At 39.6% G+C, this 17,046-nt stretch overlaps 1 protein-coding gene across 2 annotated transcripts; it reads right to left on the bottom strand.

The window, feature by feature from the left end:
• Positions 1-758: 758 nt before the first annotated feature.
• On the bottom strand, positions 759-16,017 carry LOC145496761 (uncharacterized). 2 transcript variants are annotated; one of them, XM_081476500.1, is made up of 12 exons: positions 15,752-16,017; positions 14,086-14,333; positions 13,110-13,257; positions 11,975-12,280; positions 11,210-11,549; positions 10,753-10,892; positions 5,761-6,132; positions 4,959-5,183; positions 3,809-4,054; positions 3,454-3,585; positions 1,965-2,450; positions 759-1,263 (listed from the first exon to the last, which is right to left on the bottom strand). In XM_081476500.1, the coding sequence occupies exons 2-12, from the start codon at positions 14,316-14,318 to the stop codon at positions 1,018-1,020; spliced, it is 2,874 nt and encodes a 957-aa protein (XP_081332626.1). In that variant the 5' UTR covers positions 14,319-14,333; positions 15,752-16,017; the 3' UTR covers positions 759-1,017. The 2 variants fall into 2 exon arrangements, with proteins under 2 accessions (XP_081332626.1, XP_081332627.1); XM_081476501.1 differs by lacking the exon at positions 15,752-16,017 and having other exon boundaries at positions 14,086-15,022.
• Between the last annotated feature and the right edge of the window lie 1,029 nt (positions 16,018-17,046).

Genomic DNA, 17,046 nt, shown 5'->3' with positions numbered 1-17,046 from the left:
ACATTCCACAATTATAACGCTAAAGCAACACATTAAAAGGGTTCTTGGACGAAAATTCTCATATCCTGTAGTCGTTAAATTCCGGCTCGATCTTAATTAACTTGTCATCGATTTTTTTATTTCGAAATTTGAGTGGCTTTGAGGTTGTCGCTTGAGGTTTAGAGGTCGCAGGATTTAGTGGGTAGAGATCATTTAATGTGGAGTTGATTAATATTAAGAGAATGATTTCTTAGTTGAATTAATCCAGATAAATTACTGTTTTGACTGCTTAAGGTCATTCCACTGACATAGAACCTGCACTGAGAATTTTGTGAAACTTTGCCTATTGATTGTTTATATTATAAGAACTTAAATTTTGAAATAAAAATGAGGGGTCCCCGTGTTCGTTTAGGAGCAACAGCACCTTGTTTATATCCATATAAATCCTTATAATAGCACCACGATTTTAGTGACTATTGCTTGCTAAATTCACGTTTCCGACGATTGCTTTTTGTTCTACACTGAGAATTGGTCCATACTTATTTTACACAGAGAAATTTATTACTCAGTTCAAAACAACAGAAAAAAATGATAAGTCACCATACTCGTTTGCAAGAAAATGACGATTTACCTCTATGGCGAGATCAAGCTGTAAAGAAAAAGTCGCCATTTTTTAATGCGCGCGCGCTAATCACGCGTGAAATTATGCGCAGTAGGGATGCGCAATGCAATACTGGGGAAAAACCTTAAACTGTGCTTTTTTGATAACAACAACAAAATGATTTTTGTCCAATTTATTTGATCAGTAGAAATCGAGTATAGGTATAAGATGACAATGCTGCACACCATACAAAATTAAAACAAAAAAATCTTATGAATTGTTTGAACAACACTGCGACAGAAACGTTTATTTCCAGTCAACTTAATGTCCAAAAAGATTAAGTGATGTGGGGTTACAAAACACCCCTGGTCAACCCTGGCAAAGAAGGAACAAGACATTCCATGGCATTTTGAGTTACTGATTTGCTCGTTCAACTATTAGACGGTGGCTCCAGCAAACCAGACTTTTCTGGCAATCTTCACCTTGGTGTTTACCTCTTCACCATTCATTCCGACGAATGTTATGTCGTATTTGTTTTCCGTCAGAGGATCCTGGACTTCTCCACTTGCTATCACTGGTGAGCCAGGAATGGCTGGAAACTCGACTTCGGTTCCATATCTGAGCAACAGGTCATCAACTTCCTCGCTGCCAACGCCTTCAGGAGGGCCATCCAGTTGGACCACCTTTTAAGACAGTTATAAAGAAATGTAGAATTTAGTTTCACCACTTCTGCGTCTAACCCTGATTTTTACTGTCGTTTGCTGGATACCCTAAGTGCCAAACTTTCATAGACGGATTCGCATACCTTGTTTACATCTTTGTTGCCACCCAATTCAGACCACGTGATGATAATTATTGGAGGTTACAAATGTGCATGCAGTTTGCCACACGTAACTGATTGCATGGGAATATGTACAAACAGAACAATTGTAACCTCCCCAATAAATAATCACATGATCTAAATTGGGTGGCAACAAGCATGTTAACACGTTAGCCGAATCCGTCTATTGAAGTGAGGCCATAAGGTTGAACTACTTGCAACGAAAGGTGGTATGTGCAATCAATTACTGGACGAGCACTCTAAGCATAAGAGCCCGGCTATCCAAGTATATCAAGGACCGTTCATGAAAAACCTTTCCTAACAAGATTAAATGGCATAATGGCATAATGGCAAGGCGGCTCTGCCTGCACTAAGCTAAAAGAGTTCTTGATACCAATATATTTGCTTGGGAACCCGACACGTAATCGCGAAGCAGTTCCCATAGACGTTTATAGACATGCTGTTTAAGTCTGGTAAAATTTCAGTTCGTTTCTGCTATCTCGATCTCAATCCCAACTTTTTCAATAATATACATGTATCTGTGCAATAATCATTTATCAATACCTGAAAGAAATCCGGGCTTTTGGTGGGAATGTGGAACAAGAACACATTCTTCTTGTCGCCGTACATGAAGTAGGTACTGGCATCAGGATAGTCACCTTTATCAAAATGCTGGTAACGTGCCACATCCGCGATCTTCATCTTCACAGTCATGAAAGGATTGTTGTCGTTGTCAGATGGCAGGCCTACGAAGCAGTCGAACTTTTCCCTCTCGCCAGCGTACTCAGACTTTTCGAAGAAGACGTCGTGGTGCTTGTCCATTTTGCTTCTGAACACAATGGGTTGGGGCTCTTCACTCGACCGCAGCAGCTTCTCTTGCATTGCGATATACTTCTCGGCATCTTTTTCATGGAGGAATTGTAATTTTACCACGGTGTCGTACTGCTTCGCCAAGTCATTGAAGTCTCCAACATAAGAGGCAATCACCTCGTTCTTTTGATTGACAACTCCGGTGCTGACAAAGTTGTGGAGTGCTTTGGGATCAGTAACCTAAAATGAAGATCATTGAAACCAAAACAAATCTTTCATTTACTCTCTAAAGTTAAACAGTCTGTCTTAGCACTATAACTGAGTCACTTGTTAATTCGAGCTAGTGAAAGGATAAAACTCGAAATTAAAATGTTATGATCTAAAACGGAGGTCAATAGTCACTCAAACTTTTGTTTGACTCAACAGAATAAAAGAAGTACAATTAGTATTAAAGACGAAATCTCCTAGCTTCGGCAGTTTTCGAACAATCTAAATTCTGAATAGGCCCAGGAGTTAAAACTCCTTGCAGTGAGATTTGCATAACGCTGGAGGAGATAAGCTTAATTGTAACTCCTCTCGTTATTTCCAATTATAGCAGTAAACTGTAATTGACCAAGAAGAGTTTATGTTGGTTTCCTTCACCTTTTTGATAAGTTAGCATTCTGACCTGCTAAGTAAATCAACTTGAACAAGAATCACAAGAAGTTCATGTTTGTAACTGTGTTCATTTGCAGGAGCAGGCATCCCATCTTTGACCCTCGATCGACATTTCGATCAACACTTCTCGATCGATATTCGGTCGAGTGTTGATCGAGATGTCGATCGAGATGTCGATGTCGATCGAGATGTCAATCAAGGGTGGATCGATGGTCAAAGATGAGATAGAAAGATCCGGGTTCCGAATTCGAGCCGTTATGGTCGGCGTTTGGGAGTATTTTAGGGGAAGATTATTAAAAGTCTGTGTTAGCCCGGGGTCCATCCAGTGGTGCTTGTGCCGGTTTCTGAAGCATGAAGTGACTAGGACTATTTCTTCAATCTCCCTACTGTATGGGATGCTAGTCCAGGGTTATCCTCCAGCATCAAATTCGTCGATAGGAAGCAGTAAATTGCCGAGGTAAACGGTAACGCGTCGGACGAACTTAATGTACCATTACATTAAGAGGGAGAAAAAGTACTATTTATTCGTTTTACTGGTTTAATATTGTTCAACACATTTTCGTCAATATTTGACACAACAACTTACCGTTCCAATGGCACACAAGATACTGTTCCTCATGATGGCAGCCATGTCGTCCATAAACTCCATGGAGGTGGCCCAGGGGTCCATGCAAGTAGTGATGATGTATTTGACAGGTGTCTCGTTGTTGGAATGTAACTAAGCCGACCAAGGTGAAAAGTAGAAGTAAGTGAAAGTGGAAAAAACGCAATAAACGAGAAATACATGCCAGATAATTAAGGATGACTAATGAATTGTAATTTGTGGTCATAAAAAGCTAGAACTAGGTTTCTATAACCTTGTGGATTTCTTACTGCTGTAAAACATTTTCGTTGACTGTGGGGCTATAGATGCAGAGTTCCGTACATCTACTTCCACTTACCCCCAGTCTTTCCTTGAAATTCTTCACTGCAGCGCTGTGTTTGTGTGGAACTAGACTTGATGATGTGACAATCATTGGAATGCGATGGGCGGTCTGTTCACTTGATGTGTGTGCGAGATCCTGGAAAAGCGCCAAGTTGATTTCATTGCATTTTTCGACGTTTTTGTTTCCTTTCAGGTTTACGGAAAAGCAAGGTATCATAGTGTCCGGGCCCACTTCCTTGAGGTAATCCATAGCTTCCTTATCCTGAAAACAAAAGGCACAATATTACACGGTAATTCATTGTAAGGCACCTGAATGCAAGGGTGGTAAACTTCTTAATAAGGTTCAAGAAGAAGAAGAATCCGAGTACCCTTTGGATTCTCACGAACCTGGACGCCGCCTTTTATTCGAAAATCACCATCATTAGAATTTCGGCCTCAATCGTTAACAGGTCTCCCAATATATGCGTGGTATTTTATTTCTCACATATCCACTACTCTGCCGACTTATTATGGATGATTACAATTTTCATGCAAATGCAAAAAGTTCACCAAGAAAGGATTTTTTTTTAAGGAAACGAACGTCAACAGAGACCCAAGAGAATCTGCGGGCCTAATTCCCACCGGGATCAAAGGCTTTTTGAACCCCCACTTGGGTAATCTATTTTTCCATTGTGTACTATTTCTGGGGTAAGCAGCCCAGCAGCCAGCTGGGAAATTTCGTGGACGCAATTTCGCTTTTTAAAGTGTTCAAAAACCTTGTACCAGAAAAACTGTAAGTATATTACAGTCCTTTTGTATTTTCCAAGAGCTAAAGACATAAATAGTTTTCTGAAATATCACCAAAAACAATTCTCATGGGTACTCGAGAAAATATATTTCAAAGTTAAGAGAAATTGTGCAAACACAGGTAAAATTTCATTATCAGTTTCATTTCACCAGTACTTTCAAGTGTTTCAAATGCACTTCAAAAGTTGTTTTCGACATCTGGTGTTGTTAGAAATGATTTCTTTTGAGATATTTAAAGCAGTCGAACAGAAGTTTGCAATACAATGTAAATAATACTAGTACAAAGTTTTTGTTCACTTCTTAGCTTGCTTGAACCTCTGGTGGATTCCCTCTTGATATATCGTTTTAATATTAATTTTGGGCTTGACACAAGCACTTACCTGAGTAAGTTCTTCGTTGCTTCTTCCCAGAATACTTTTTCTGATGAATTTCATCTGCTCTTTCCGGGACATATTCTTGTACTTTTTGGGAAGAGGCTTAGTTGTTTCAATGACAAAGTTGTCATCTTTCTCTGCTAGTGTTACCCACAGGCAATACATTATCTTGGCGGTGAACATGCACTCAGCCAGAATACGACCGTATCCATGCCTGTCAAGTCCAATGACCTATAGATAATTTGATATGAGAGAGGAATACGTGAAGTGACACATGATTATCATTGTAACTAGTTCACTGAATTTCCTTGTAACCCCTCTTACTAGGAGTTCTGGTTGTAACACGAATTAGCGCAAGGTAAGGGCAAGAATTTTCAGTGAGGCATTAATCTTAACGAGGAAAATGTTACGAGATAGTAAATGGAAAATTATTAACAAGGAAGTTTGTGTTTGGACATATCGACATCTGGAATATCCAGCTACGCAAAAAAATTTATGACAAGTATAACCCACTGTAAATATTGCTTTTATAACCATTTCTTGTAGATTGGCCAGCAGAATAAGTGGGCAAAGGCGTAGGCAATTGCAAATTTAACCTGGCAATGCTTTCGGGGGGAAGGGTAGGGCTGGAGGGGATAGAGTAGGATGACCTAACAGGAGATGGGAGGTAGCAATGCTTCGAGGTTCTTCACAGGTACGTTTAGGTATTTACGTTTCGAATGGGATTTAGTTTTTATAGAAATTTCCTTCTTTTACTTACCCTTACAATCATACATTAAAAAACACTAGCTTTAAGTTAGCTATTTACCCTGTTTGCCAGCATAACCCCTGCAGCTGCAGCGCCAGGCTTGGATCCTTCGATGCCAATATCACCCAGAGTCATGTCACCATGGTAATAGACCACGGTGGTGGTGATTTGAAGAAAAGTGTTCATGGTTTTGTCCCTGTAACACAGTGCTCCAGCGGGGTAGGGACAAAAGCCAGACTTGTGTGGATCAATGGTGATGGTATCACACTGGTTCATGGCTGATATCTGCTTGTGGACAAAGGAACTCAGATACAGTTCAGGGACAAATCCTTCTTCCTCCTCTTGCTCCATGTTGCCTTTAAAACGCTTGCGAAGCATACTGCAGAAGTATCCTCCCCAGGCTCCGTCCCCATGGATGCTGAAGTTTAGGCCCTGGTAAAAAGGATAGCACGCAGGTTTTAGCATCTATGGCAAAAATTTGGTTTCCATCGTGCACTTGCTGGTGTAATATACCAATTTCGATATATTAAAATTCAGCCTAACACATTAGACCTCAGTGCGAGGCTCTGGGGAATAACCACAGAATTTGTGGGGTTTATTCCCCAGAGCCTCGTGCCGAGGTCCATTGTTGAATTTTAATACATCAAAATTGGTCCATTGCTTTAGACTCTTTCCATAATATACAACATGACGAACATGCAGTGGGCGCCCGTTTCGAATGAAATTGGGGTATACTTGGCTTAGACAGCGTGTGAAATGACAAGCCTGTCAGACGGTAACAGATCAGAATGGACGGTGTCTGCTTTAATTATCTTCTGTCAATTGCTTTCCTCGCCTCCACCAAGAGACCATGATCCACCTCATTTTCTCTTGCCTCCACTCTATATTGTTGTTGTGCAGGCTGTGCACATTTATGAATTTCATTTAATTGTTCTCTCCAATCTACATATTTTGAGGAGAGAAAATAGATAGCGCTGATCGCCAGCATATGGCTGTGCTTCCATAGCAAGAGTCGGACACAGGGTGATCCTCAATCAACTCCTGTGGATATAATAGACTAATGAAAAAAAAAAAGAGAAACTGAGAAAGGAAATTCCTTTATAATCAAATATAGTTAAGAGCCAGTGCCCATAACTATGGACCAAACAACGGCACAAGTCGAAAAATCGATTTTGCTCATTTTTTGCCCATAGATTACCCCTAGCTAGTAAACAAACGGACCATAGTTAGTTTCTGCTAATGCAGCTTTTTGGGGGAGAAATTTGCGAAAAACGATTTTGCCCCGATTGAGCTCAAAATCTACTTCCTGTTATGCTAAATTTTCTGAAAATTTGATTGCTTTGCGCGTCGCACAGCAGCTACTTAAGAATCTTTTAATGGTCTTTACATTCAGCTCAGGTCTTCATGGTATGATTGAGCGAAAAATAAAATAAATCGAGGTTTCTTTTGAGCCCGAAACGAGATCGAACAGAAACGCAAAATATTACGATGTGTTGCAAACGAATTATAGCACTAAAAAATCGCCATATTTTTCTATGGGCTATAACTTTAAATGCCATAAAAACACTTTCTACGGGTTAACTGTACACCCACCTGTTTGAAAATCAAAAAATATCTCTGGGCAAATGGTTTTAAGTCGCCCGCCTTGGCCTGTGCTTCTCATAGATTTTTCCCTGAACCGCCGTGAGAATGTAAACAATTGCGTGACGCGGGCGGTCACCGTGAATACATTATTCGTTTCCAACAAACCGCAGATGGCTATCTTAGAACATTTGGGTGAAAAAAGAAACACATAATGGACCACTTTTAACTTTAATATTTTGAAAGTCATCGCTTTGGAAATTTCGTTAATTAAAAACGTCAATTAAAAGCAATTTACTTGGAGTTCGGGTGTTACTGCTATGTCGTTTTAAGCTGTCGTTCTTTCTTTGATCATTTTAATTACAAGAGCGAGTTCTAGAAAGAAAATCGTTCTAAGTTCATTTGTTAAGCGTAATGACAAGTTGATATTGTTGATTTGTATTGTAGCCTTACGTGATCTGAAGGAACGCTACAGTGATTAAATTTGTATTTGCTGATTGATTTCGACGGATCGATTTTCGGTTAAACCTTTTTATTTGTACCAACACATTTAGTGCCTTTTCTCCTTCTAAAAAGTTGGAAAAAGTAAAGTAAACAAATCCTAAAAGTTTAAATCATAAATAAGAGGCATCGACATTGCGAGTGTCTCGGTAAGCTGTTAATTTGAACAATTACTGTGCTGGACGGATTGCTTTCCAGGTTACGCACGTATTATACATATAGTTCATTGTGCGCGAATGTTTCTGTTTCAAACAACTGAAATGCTCAATGCTTTTTTTTCTTTTTTTCTTCAGTCTTAAAACTTAAGGTTAGAGTTAAGCTAAACCCTAAACTGTTTTGGCGGCCAACCTATTTTTGGCTAATTGCTTAATCAAATTATATATATATATATATTTCATTGAAATTCGCTCTTCCGTGACCGACTTCCGCGAACAAAACAAGATGGCTGTTCGCTGTTCATTTAAGACTACAATCCTGGTCAAAAGTGCTGGGACAGTTACGGCAGATGACTTCACAGACAGCCTCTCTTAAGACCAAAACCGCGCAAGCCCGCCTACCCCCCTCCCCCTGTCAATGTTGATAAAAATTTTGAAGAAAAAAAATCCTTGACAATAGCTTCAGAATAGCCACGTTTGAAGAATTGTTCGCCTCCTAGAACAGTATTCTCGAACTAAAGAGACGAGAAGATAGATATTCACGTCTTATTCTAATAATAGCGATTTTTCAGCAATCGCGTTTGGTTCCAACACAACTGTCTAACCACTTTCTATTGTCCCTTTTTCCTTTTTTCCCACATCCGATCTAGTCTTTACAATAGCTTCGTTTTCATGCAACATTGCTAGGGGGGAGGGGGGTCAATTGTACTTGCTTCTATTCATCTTTTGTTCTAAAACTTTAAGGACGTAGTTGAAATCGAGGGTTTTAGCGCGCAAAAGGGGGAGGTGTCCCAACAACTTATGGCCAGGATTGTAGGTTTACACGAGAGGAAATTGTTCCGGATTCGTGATGAATTCGGAACGTTTCAGTGCCGGATTGATTTTGCCGTTTACATAAAAGTGGACGAATCTGAAAAAAAAAAACTCCCCGGAATTTAAAGTAGGAACTTTGAATCCGAAAACTTTTGAATCTGGAAAGTTTTGTCGTGTAAACAATTTTCTCTCGAATCCGCATATTTTTCCGCCTGTGATCTTTTGAGTTTGCGGTGGAACGAAAATGGCGGATTACATGATCCAGTCGTCTACGTAGTCGAGTCGTAGGCACATTGATGGCCATTTGATGGCGATCGCTGGGTGATTACCTCGTGCTGTTTCAGGTGTAGATAATCACTTTTATAATACTGCGCAGATGACGACGATGGCACGATCGAAAACCTCGACGGTTCTAGATATTAAGTAAAGACCAGAATAACTTCCTGGAGGGACCTGACATGATGGACAACAGTACCTTGGTCAGCGAGTCGAAAGAAAACTTCAGACTGTCTCAACCTACCCCTAGCCTTATTTTCGGAGGCATTTTGTTTCTCGTTGTCGAGGCAACAAACTGCTTGTTAACTATTCCATCATGAATGTGCCCGGAGTTATCGTCGTGTGTAAACGGTTAAGAGTCCGAATATCCTTTCACTGTAAACCCCTACTAATCCGAATACTCTAAAATTGATGAATCCGGGAACTTTTACGAATCCAAAAAAAACTCCTTTAGTGTAAACCTAGTCCTAGATCGACCACTGTAATGTTTATTTGTCTACCAGTGTTATGATCTGCAAATTTCAGTTAATTGATCAAACAACCAAAGTAGAAAAGATGGAGTTTTTCCCAGTATGATCTAAACTTAAACGCAATTTCTTCCTGGGCTAATTCAATTCAAGAAATTCCAGGTTTTCTAGCTGAGTTTGAGCATATTGTGTAGGTACAAATTTTCTACACAGCTAGAAGAGCTGAGATGCCATCACGCAGTTAGTAGTTTATAGAAATTATGGTATTTCCACTTGACTTTATTTGTCAGTCAATGATTCAATTGCCATAAACCATAGAGGATTGGTTAAGTGTATCTCTAAAACTGCCACTATATTGTAAGTTATCGGTGAAATCAATAAAATAAACAAGTGTTAAAATCATTTCCCGGAGTACTGTAGCAACGTTCTTTATCAGGGATGTCGTGGGTGTTGCAATGCAAATGAAAAAACATATATATTTATACTAACTTAAAAAAAAAAAAACATTTTCCATTATTTTATCCACACAACGTTTCAAAAATTGCTTTCATCGGATTGCTGGAAACGAATATTTTACTCGAGATTGGCTATCCGCGTCACGCAATTGTTTACATTCCAACGGCGGATTTTGGGCAAAATCTATGAGAAACACAGGCCAAGACGGGCGACTTGAAACCATTTGCCCACAGATGTTTTTTGATAGCCTAACAGGTGGGTGTATATTTAACCCGTAGAAAGTGTTTTTACGGTATTTAAAGTTATAGCCCATAGAAAAATATGGCGATGTTTTTAAGCAATAATTCTCTTGCCACACACTGTAAAATTTTGCGTGTCAGTTTGATCTCTTTTCGGGCTCAAAACTAACTTTGATTTATTTTATTTTTCGCTCAGTCATATTACGAAGACCTGAACTGAATATAAAATCCATTGAAATATTCTCAAGTAACTGTTCTGCGGAGCGCGAAGCAATCAAATATTCGGAAAATTCAGCAAAACCGGAAGTAGATTTTGGGCCCAATCGGGTCGAAATCGTTTTTGGCGTATTTCTACCAAAGAAAGCCGTATTAGCAGAAACTAACTATGGTCCGTTTCTATTCTTACTAGGACCTATCTATGGACAAAATACAAGCGAAATCAATTTTTCGACTTGTGCCATTGATAGGCGATTTAGGTCCATTTTTGTAGGCATTCACTCTTAATGAGTGGAAACAAAGCCCAAATCAGTATAAGTTCTGACACGCGTTGTAAAAAAGACATACCTTAGTTCTAAACTGTTTTCGTAATTCCAAAATTTCTGTGAGCGGATCCACTGCACTTTCCTCAGTTGTTCCCATGACAGATACCACTGTTATTACCGGGATTTCATTTTCTAGCTTTTCCTTCAGAATACGTTCTAGTTCTAAGAAATAACGAAAGGTAAGGCAAAATGAGATGCGATCAAACAATACACGCTGATTTAAAGCCCTGGCTCCAGTTGCTCGAAAGATGGATAGGGCCATTCACCGGATAAATCACTATCCAGTGGATAAATCTTTACGAAACAAACCGCGTTATCCAGTGGATAGTGACTTATATATCCAGTGGATACCGTTATCCACCTTTCGAACAATCCTGGCCAGGTTAATGAAAGTACTTTCTCGACCACCATCTAACAACATACATGTGCGAGGAAGCCGCCACACTGGAAATGGTCACTAAATAGTCTCGCAGGATTACCTTTTGGCTCCATCCGGGCATCTTCGTCCACTGCCACCGTAACGAGGCTTTCTCGTCCTAGCCCGAGAACGGTGACTGCTTTCGTGAACGAAATGTGAGCTGTACTTGGTGCTATGACACAAGGGCTCTGCGTCAGCATATGTCGACGGGCAAACTCTTGCGCTCCAACGGATTCGTAAAGATACGAGCCCATGATTCCCATAAACTCTTGATGCTCGAGGCCTGTCAAAGTTTGTACTTCCTCAGGCATCTTTAGAATAGTATCCACATCAAGGTTGAGAAGCTCCCATTGAGACGCACTCATGACTTCTGCTTCTCCTCCTTTTTGCGGGAAGTGAACCTAATCAGAAAGGAGAAAGGTACAGTTAGGAAAAAAAGTTAAGAACAAGTGAAGAGCATCCGACACTACTGAACTGCGCACTACATGTAGTCTTTGTGGCCTCGCATGTGGACACAAAGCAACCTGTTTAAAATGAAAGCCGCCTCATTACTGCCACTAAAGACCTTAGAAACATGACGATAAAATGCTTCGGTCTCCAACCTAGTGATTTTTAATGAAAAAATAAAAAAAAAATTCTGCAGGGTGGCCCATTCATCTCGAAGGCTGGTAAATATAGAATTAATTATATATACATTCAAATCTATCTATAGCATGGATTAAATTATCGTTATAAATCTAAAAATACATTATAAAACTAAAACTACGATTTAAATGTGATAAAAAATCATGATGTGAATGTTGTAATTTTCTGTAAATCCCTTTACCTTGTAACCTCTGGCAGCAGCAAGCCTCTCCTCTTTAATCAAAGCTTCTTGCAATCCGAGTGGAAAGTACTTAACATTTCTTCCCGCCCAAATTGCTTCAATGTTAGCGACTGATCCACCAGCCGTCAAATGTCCCATAGCTTGATCTCCATCATATCCCATCATGACACACAAATCGTTCCCAACTTCCACCTCGAACTTCGTGGTAACTGTAGATGCTTCTGCTGCGCAGTTGTTTTGATTGAACAACATGGCAGACATGTAACCGAGGTTGGCCGGCATGGCTGTTTCCCAAAGAACGTGACCCTAAAAATGAAAGTAGATTTAATCAATTCCTTTTCAATGAAAAAAAACTTTTGCCTCACGTCACCATCTTGCGAAACAAACAATCAGTTCAGTAGCTTGTACTGGTCTAGGCAACTTACATTAACAAGACTGTTCAATTGAATTTTCCAACCTAATACCAATCTAACACTGATGCCTTGCATAATATGATAGTCGAATCTCATTATGTTTTGTAAATTGGCTGCCTTGCACTAAAAAATAACACATTAAGATTAAACAGGCACGGGCAATGAGGATCACAGCCTGCGAGAGCATTCGGTTTCCCCCCTCTTGATTTGGGTAAAACAGGAGCAAAAAACTGTCATGAAATGTGTCATGTAGTTCAGGTTTTCTTTTCGTAAATTTCAAACACCTGAGGCACCGTTAAACTGAGTTACACAAGACCCAAATAAATAAATAAATAAATAAATAAATAATTTTATTGAAGTGTCAAATGTATTTAGCACTGATGAGCTAATCGGGGACACTAAATAAAAAACAAATATTTCAGATAGAACATAAACTACACATAAACTATTAAGAATCCCAACTGGTGGGAGGCTGACCAGCTGCTTATTTACACAGCGTGCTACCGAAAACAAATCCGGATAGCGGTAGGGAGGAGGATTTGAACCAGGGAACTCCAGAATTCAAATCCAGCGCCCTAAACCACTCGGCCACGCGACCTTACCCAAGAGAGCAGAACGCGTCACTGACTTACAAGCATCTCGTAACTTAACCAAACTCAAAATATAACATAAAACAGCTAGTTCCATAAATATGGTCCTTGTTGCAGTTCTGTTAAGCTCACCTTGTATCTTGAGCTGAAAAATGGCACGGAGTTCTGCAATTCCGTTTGCAAGCTGTCCATCTCTGATCTCAATTTTTGCATTGCGTTTTGGAAAGATCCGGCTTCCCGAAGCTCATCCGTAACATAAGGGGGGTCAAAGGGGAAATAGCTGAAAATTAACAGACGTGGTTGATTAAGGCCTTATTAACACACATGCGCAATCTGCTAATGGTAACTGGGACTATTATTAACTTGATTTGTATTGGATAGCGGCTTACCAATTGAGAGTTTTACAAAACGGCTATGTATGAGTAAATCTCACGCTGCTGAGATTGCAAAATCATGGCGATAAGCCGATCAAACGTGTAGCCTGGATTTGTTAAAACACTTAAGATAATTAGAAATAAATTGTGGACTGTTCCAAGGAGGCAAAGCAGTTAAAAAAGAAGCAAGGGGAATGGGCTGATGGCGAGGGTGGAGGGGAAGTTCGTTAACATGTTTTGTGTGGTCACACCCAACTTAAACTCACGACTGCGCGTTGCAAGGGAGACTTGACTCTTGGAAGTAAACCGGTAGTGTTACGATATAATGCCACTGCCGACCGTTGAGAGTTATTTGAGCTTTATAAGTCGTTTATACAGGTCGCAATTATGTGGAATTTTAATCGTTTAATAAAGGTTAGGATACATTTATTTGTCCTACTTTTAATGAAGTAAATTGAAAATATATACTTACCTTACCTGTAATCTGGTGGCCTATTGATCTGTCTTACGAACGGAAAGGCAAAACCCACCAAAAAAGGGAAATGGATCAAAAGGGTACCAGAAAACAACACCGATTACTTGGAGAGTTACGTGCTTTCCGTGTTGCTCAAACCGAGATTTAAATCAATTCGCAAGTGCTACATGGGTAAGCCATAAATTAGACTTAAATTGACAAATTATGTGACAAATTCACCAATTAGCTGAGTAAGCCTATGACGGGTTAAGTAACTCACTTATGGCGAAATCCAACATGTTTATCGACAGCTTGCGTCAAAAGGTCTCGAAACACGTCTCCATTTTCTGCCTTGGGTCCCAGAAACCAAGCTCCAAGGGCAGCCCACTGTTTGTGTTTGTCCCGTGCGCGACGTCCTCGGTGTGGTGTGTACATGGGAGCCTTGGATAAGCGAGGTCTTTTTCCTCCCGCAACAGCGGATTCTTCAGCAGTTCTCTTTTGGCGCCTAAACATGACTGCGACTGTTAGCTAGAGAGGTCCGAGGAAAGACAAGTTATCTGGTGAAAACCAAGTTAAAACTAGGGAGAGTTGAAAAGGAAATTTAAAACATTTTATTCGCCATTTCCACATCCCTCATAAGGCACCTTGTTCAGCCCCCAGAATTTTGCATAAACATTGTCTTCAGTTTCCATTGGGACGACTGTTATACCCAGGAGAAATGGGAAACAAAGGTTACGCCGAATTTTGGGGGGAAAACAAGGCGTATTATGGGGGATGTGGAAATGACGAATTGCAATACAAATATTGATAGAATGCGCTAATACACTGTAATGCACGCACTAATGAATATAGCGTATTGATTTAAATCTAATGCTAAATTTTGAAATAGAATGGTGAGTATAGTTAATCAAATGATTTCGAGTGCAGTTTGGAATAAATAAATACGTCAAGTAAACTTTTCAAAAACTAAGAATATAATTGTAGTCTTTGAAAAATTTTACGAGATCTCAATTATTCCAAATTGCGTGAGAAACATATTTCGATTGGCTTGTTAATAATATACATGCAATTTCATTTTATTTTTCTGCATTCAATCAGTCAGCTTTTTTCAACTTTCTGCACTGTTTGGGATTAATTAACGTGCTCTCAGTCAATCAGCACATTGAAATTTTGGCTAGACTGTAGAATACCGGACCACTCATTTGCATCTCACTGAATTTGAATGGTTCCTTTTTTTCTTAGAAGCGTAGAGGGATGTTAATACAAAAGTGGCCCGGTATTGTAAAATCGCTCCGAAATTATTCATTCTTAATGAGTCTTTTGCAGCTCAAAAACGTAGGCCGTAGGGAGCCTTAGCCTTCTCTTAAAAAGGGTAAAATTAAACCAGAGCAACAATAAAAAAGCGCTTTCCCTTTATATACTTGTACTTATTGAAATACATACAAACAACATTGTACAACTCGTGTATGTATGCATTGGTGATTATGAACAACGAAGCCATTCAGCTAAGCAGTCACAGTCTGTTGATTCCTTATCACTCGAGAACAATTATACAAATATGTTTGACGTGTATTAAACAGTTGGAACAAGGTTTCTGCATGAACTATTAGTGCATAAACGAGTTACGAAACTAAATGGCGGCAATGCATACGAAAGCTATAACTCACAGTTCACGAAACGTGAAATGGTCCAATGCTGACCGAAATGTGATCATTTTTTCTTCTCCCCGTCAACTAGACTGATAATTTTAAGGGTCAAAGATGCAGTGGCTGAAATTCAATCCTCAGCCGACACAACGAACGCTTTGGCAAGTCAAACATCAACAGCGAAGAAATTTCTGACGAAGGAGGCGCCACTGAAGACAGTTTGTGCTATTAATATCACAGCACGAAGACAATAATCCTGTAACATGAAGACTACGAAAATAAAATAGAAAAGTTTCTTACCTAAAATACTACTGGCTTGAGCTTGGAGCGTTGCAAAGCTGCACTGCACTGGTCGGGAACAAGACGTGAGTGTGCAACAATGACTTAAGGAGTGGCTGACCTTTCTGAACATTGGGCCAATAGGTGCGCTCTGCTTATTTTCTGCGCTATTGAAAGGAAATGCAAATTTAATATAAATTAAACCCAGAGATAAGCCACCTCAAAGGTTTACACAACTTATGTTTCATATGCATATGCAAGATCGGGTGGCATTAATGAAACCACGGAAACGTCACGTACCTTGTGTGAAATGAAATCCAAAAAAAAAAAACGTAAACAATACAATCTTATCATCGCAATTGTATTGGAACGCAGGTTATCTGGGCTTCCGAAGGTCCTATTTGTGAGCTGGCTGCATTAACGCGAGTTCGCAAGGTGATTTTATGTATGGGCCTTTCACGGTTTCTCGACCTGTTGCACCAGTTTTAATTAAGTCATATTTAGTTGTAAAGCAGAAAGTTTCAAATTTTTCCATACGGCGATTAAAGTGCTAATTAATGCATAAGTCTCTCACTTCTGTCTTTCCCCCGCCCCAATTACAATTTTGATTCTGTGCTGTCTGTGTGACTTGAATTCTCTCAAATCGCAATAGGCAGTTACTTTTCTGCGGATTGTGAACATCTTACCTCTTGTAAGGCAAATTCAACCGTATAAAACGGAGAGTGTAAAGGTTCCTTTATAACAATTGCTCTCGCTCGCTCTCGCTGCTTGAACCCCAAGTCCCTTCAACAGTCGAACCACCGTTAGAGCTCGGCGCCAATTTTCGCTCGGAAAGATTGGGTTCCAGACTTTAATTTCTTTTCCCTCTTTTCAAAGAGGATAGATACTGCTCTCGACGACTACACAACCACTGCCGACAACCACAGTGAACAAACTGTCTAGGAGGTTCAAGTACAAATTCTTTGGCATAGGTAATTGATTGGGGGTATTTAATAAAGATTTTAAGAAGACACTTTGTTATCTCTTGTAAAATTTAAAGTTTGCAGTCGATAGCAAACGAAATACCTTCAAAGTCTTTACGTTGATCATTATTAATCAACAACAAAGAAAGCCAAAAAAGAGATTGTTACAACACAATACCAAACACTATTTTACATTTGAGTGCCGAAAAGCAATTAGTTATGCATTCAAAACGATTGGCTGAGAAAACTGGCGCCACTTTTTCATCCAATCAGGAAGTGAAACCAAATAAAACAATCCGAACTGTTTTGTGATTGCCTTGCTTGGTTGCTTTTTCATTTTAAGTTGCATAGAAA

This window comes from Orbicella franksi, chromosome 9, assembly GCF_964199315.1.
Source record: "Orbicella franksi chromosome 9, jaOrbFran1.1, whole genome shotgun sequence".
In the NCBI taxonomy this organism is placed as follows: Eukaryota; Metazoa; Cnidaria; class Anthozoa; order Scleractinia; family Merulinidae; genus Orbicella; species Orbicella franksi.
The sequence above is the reverse complement of the archived record's forward strand: the minus strand, read 5'-3'. Positions and strand labels throughout refer to the sequence as shown.

What these genes read in the sequence shown, in the direction of transcription:
- LOC145496761 (XM_081476500.1), bottom strand. Translation starts at nt 14,318, where the DNA reads ATGTTTAGGCGCCAAAAGAGAACTGCTGAAGAATCCGCTGTTGCGGGA. An exon ending in ATTTCAAGGAAAGACTGGGG is followed by an intron (nt 3,586 to 3,808) that starts GTAAGTGGAAGT and finishes TGGTCGGCTTAG; the next exon opens with TTACATTCCAACAACGAGAC. An exon ending in AAAGCCCGGATTTCTTTCAG is followed by an intron (nt 1,264 to 1,964) that starts GTATTGATAAAT and finishes CTGTCTTAAAAG; the next exon opens with GTGGTCCAACTGGATGGCCC.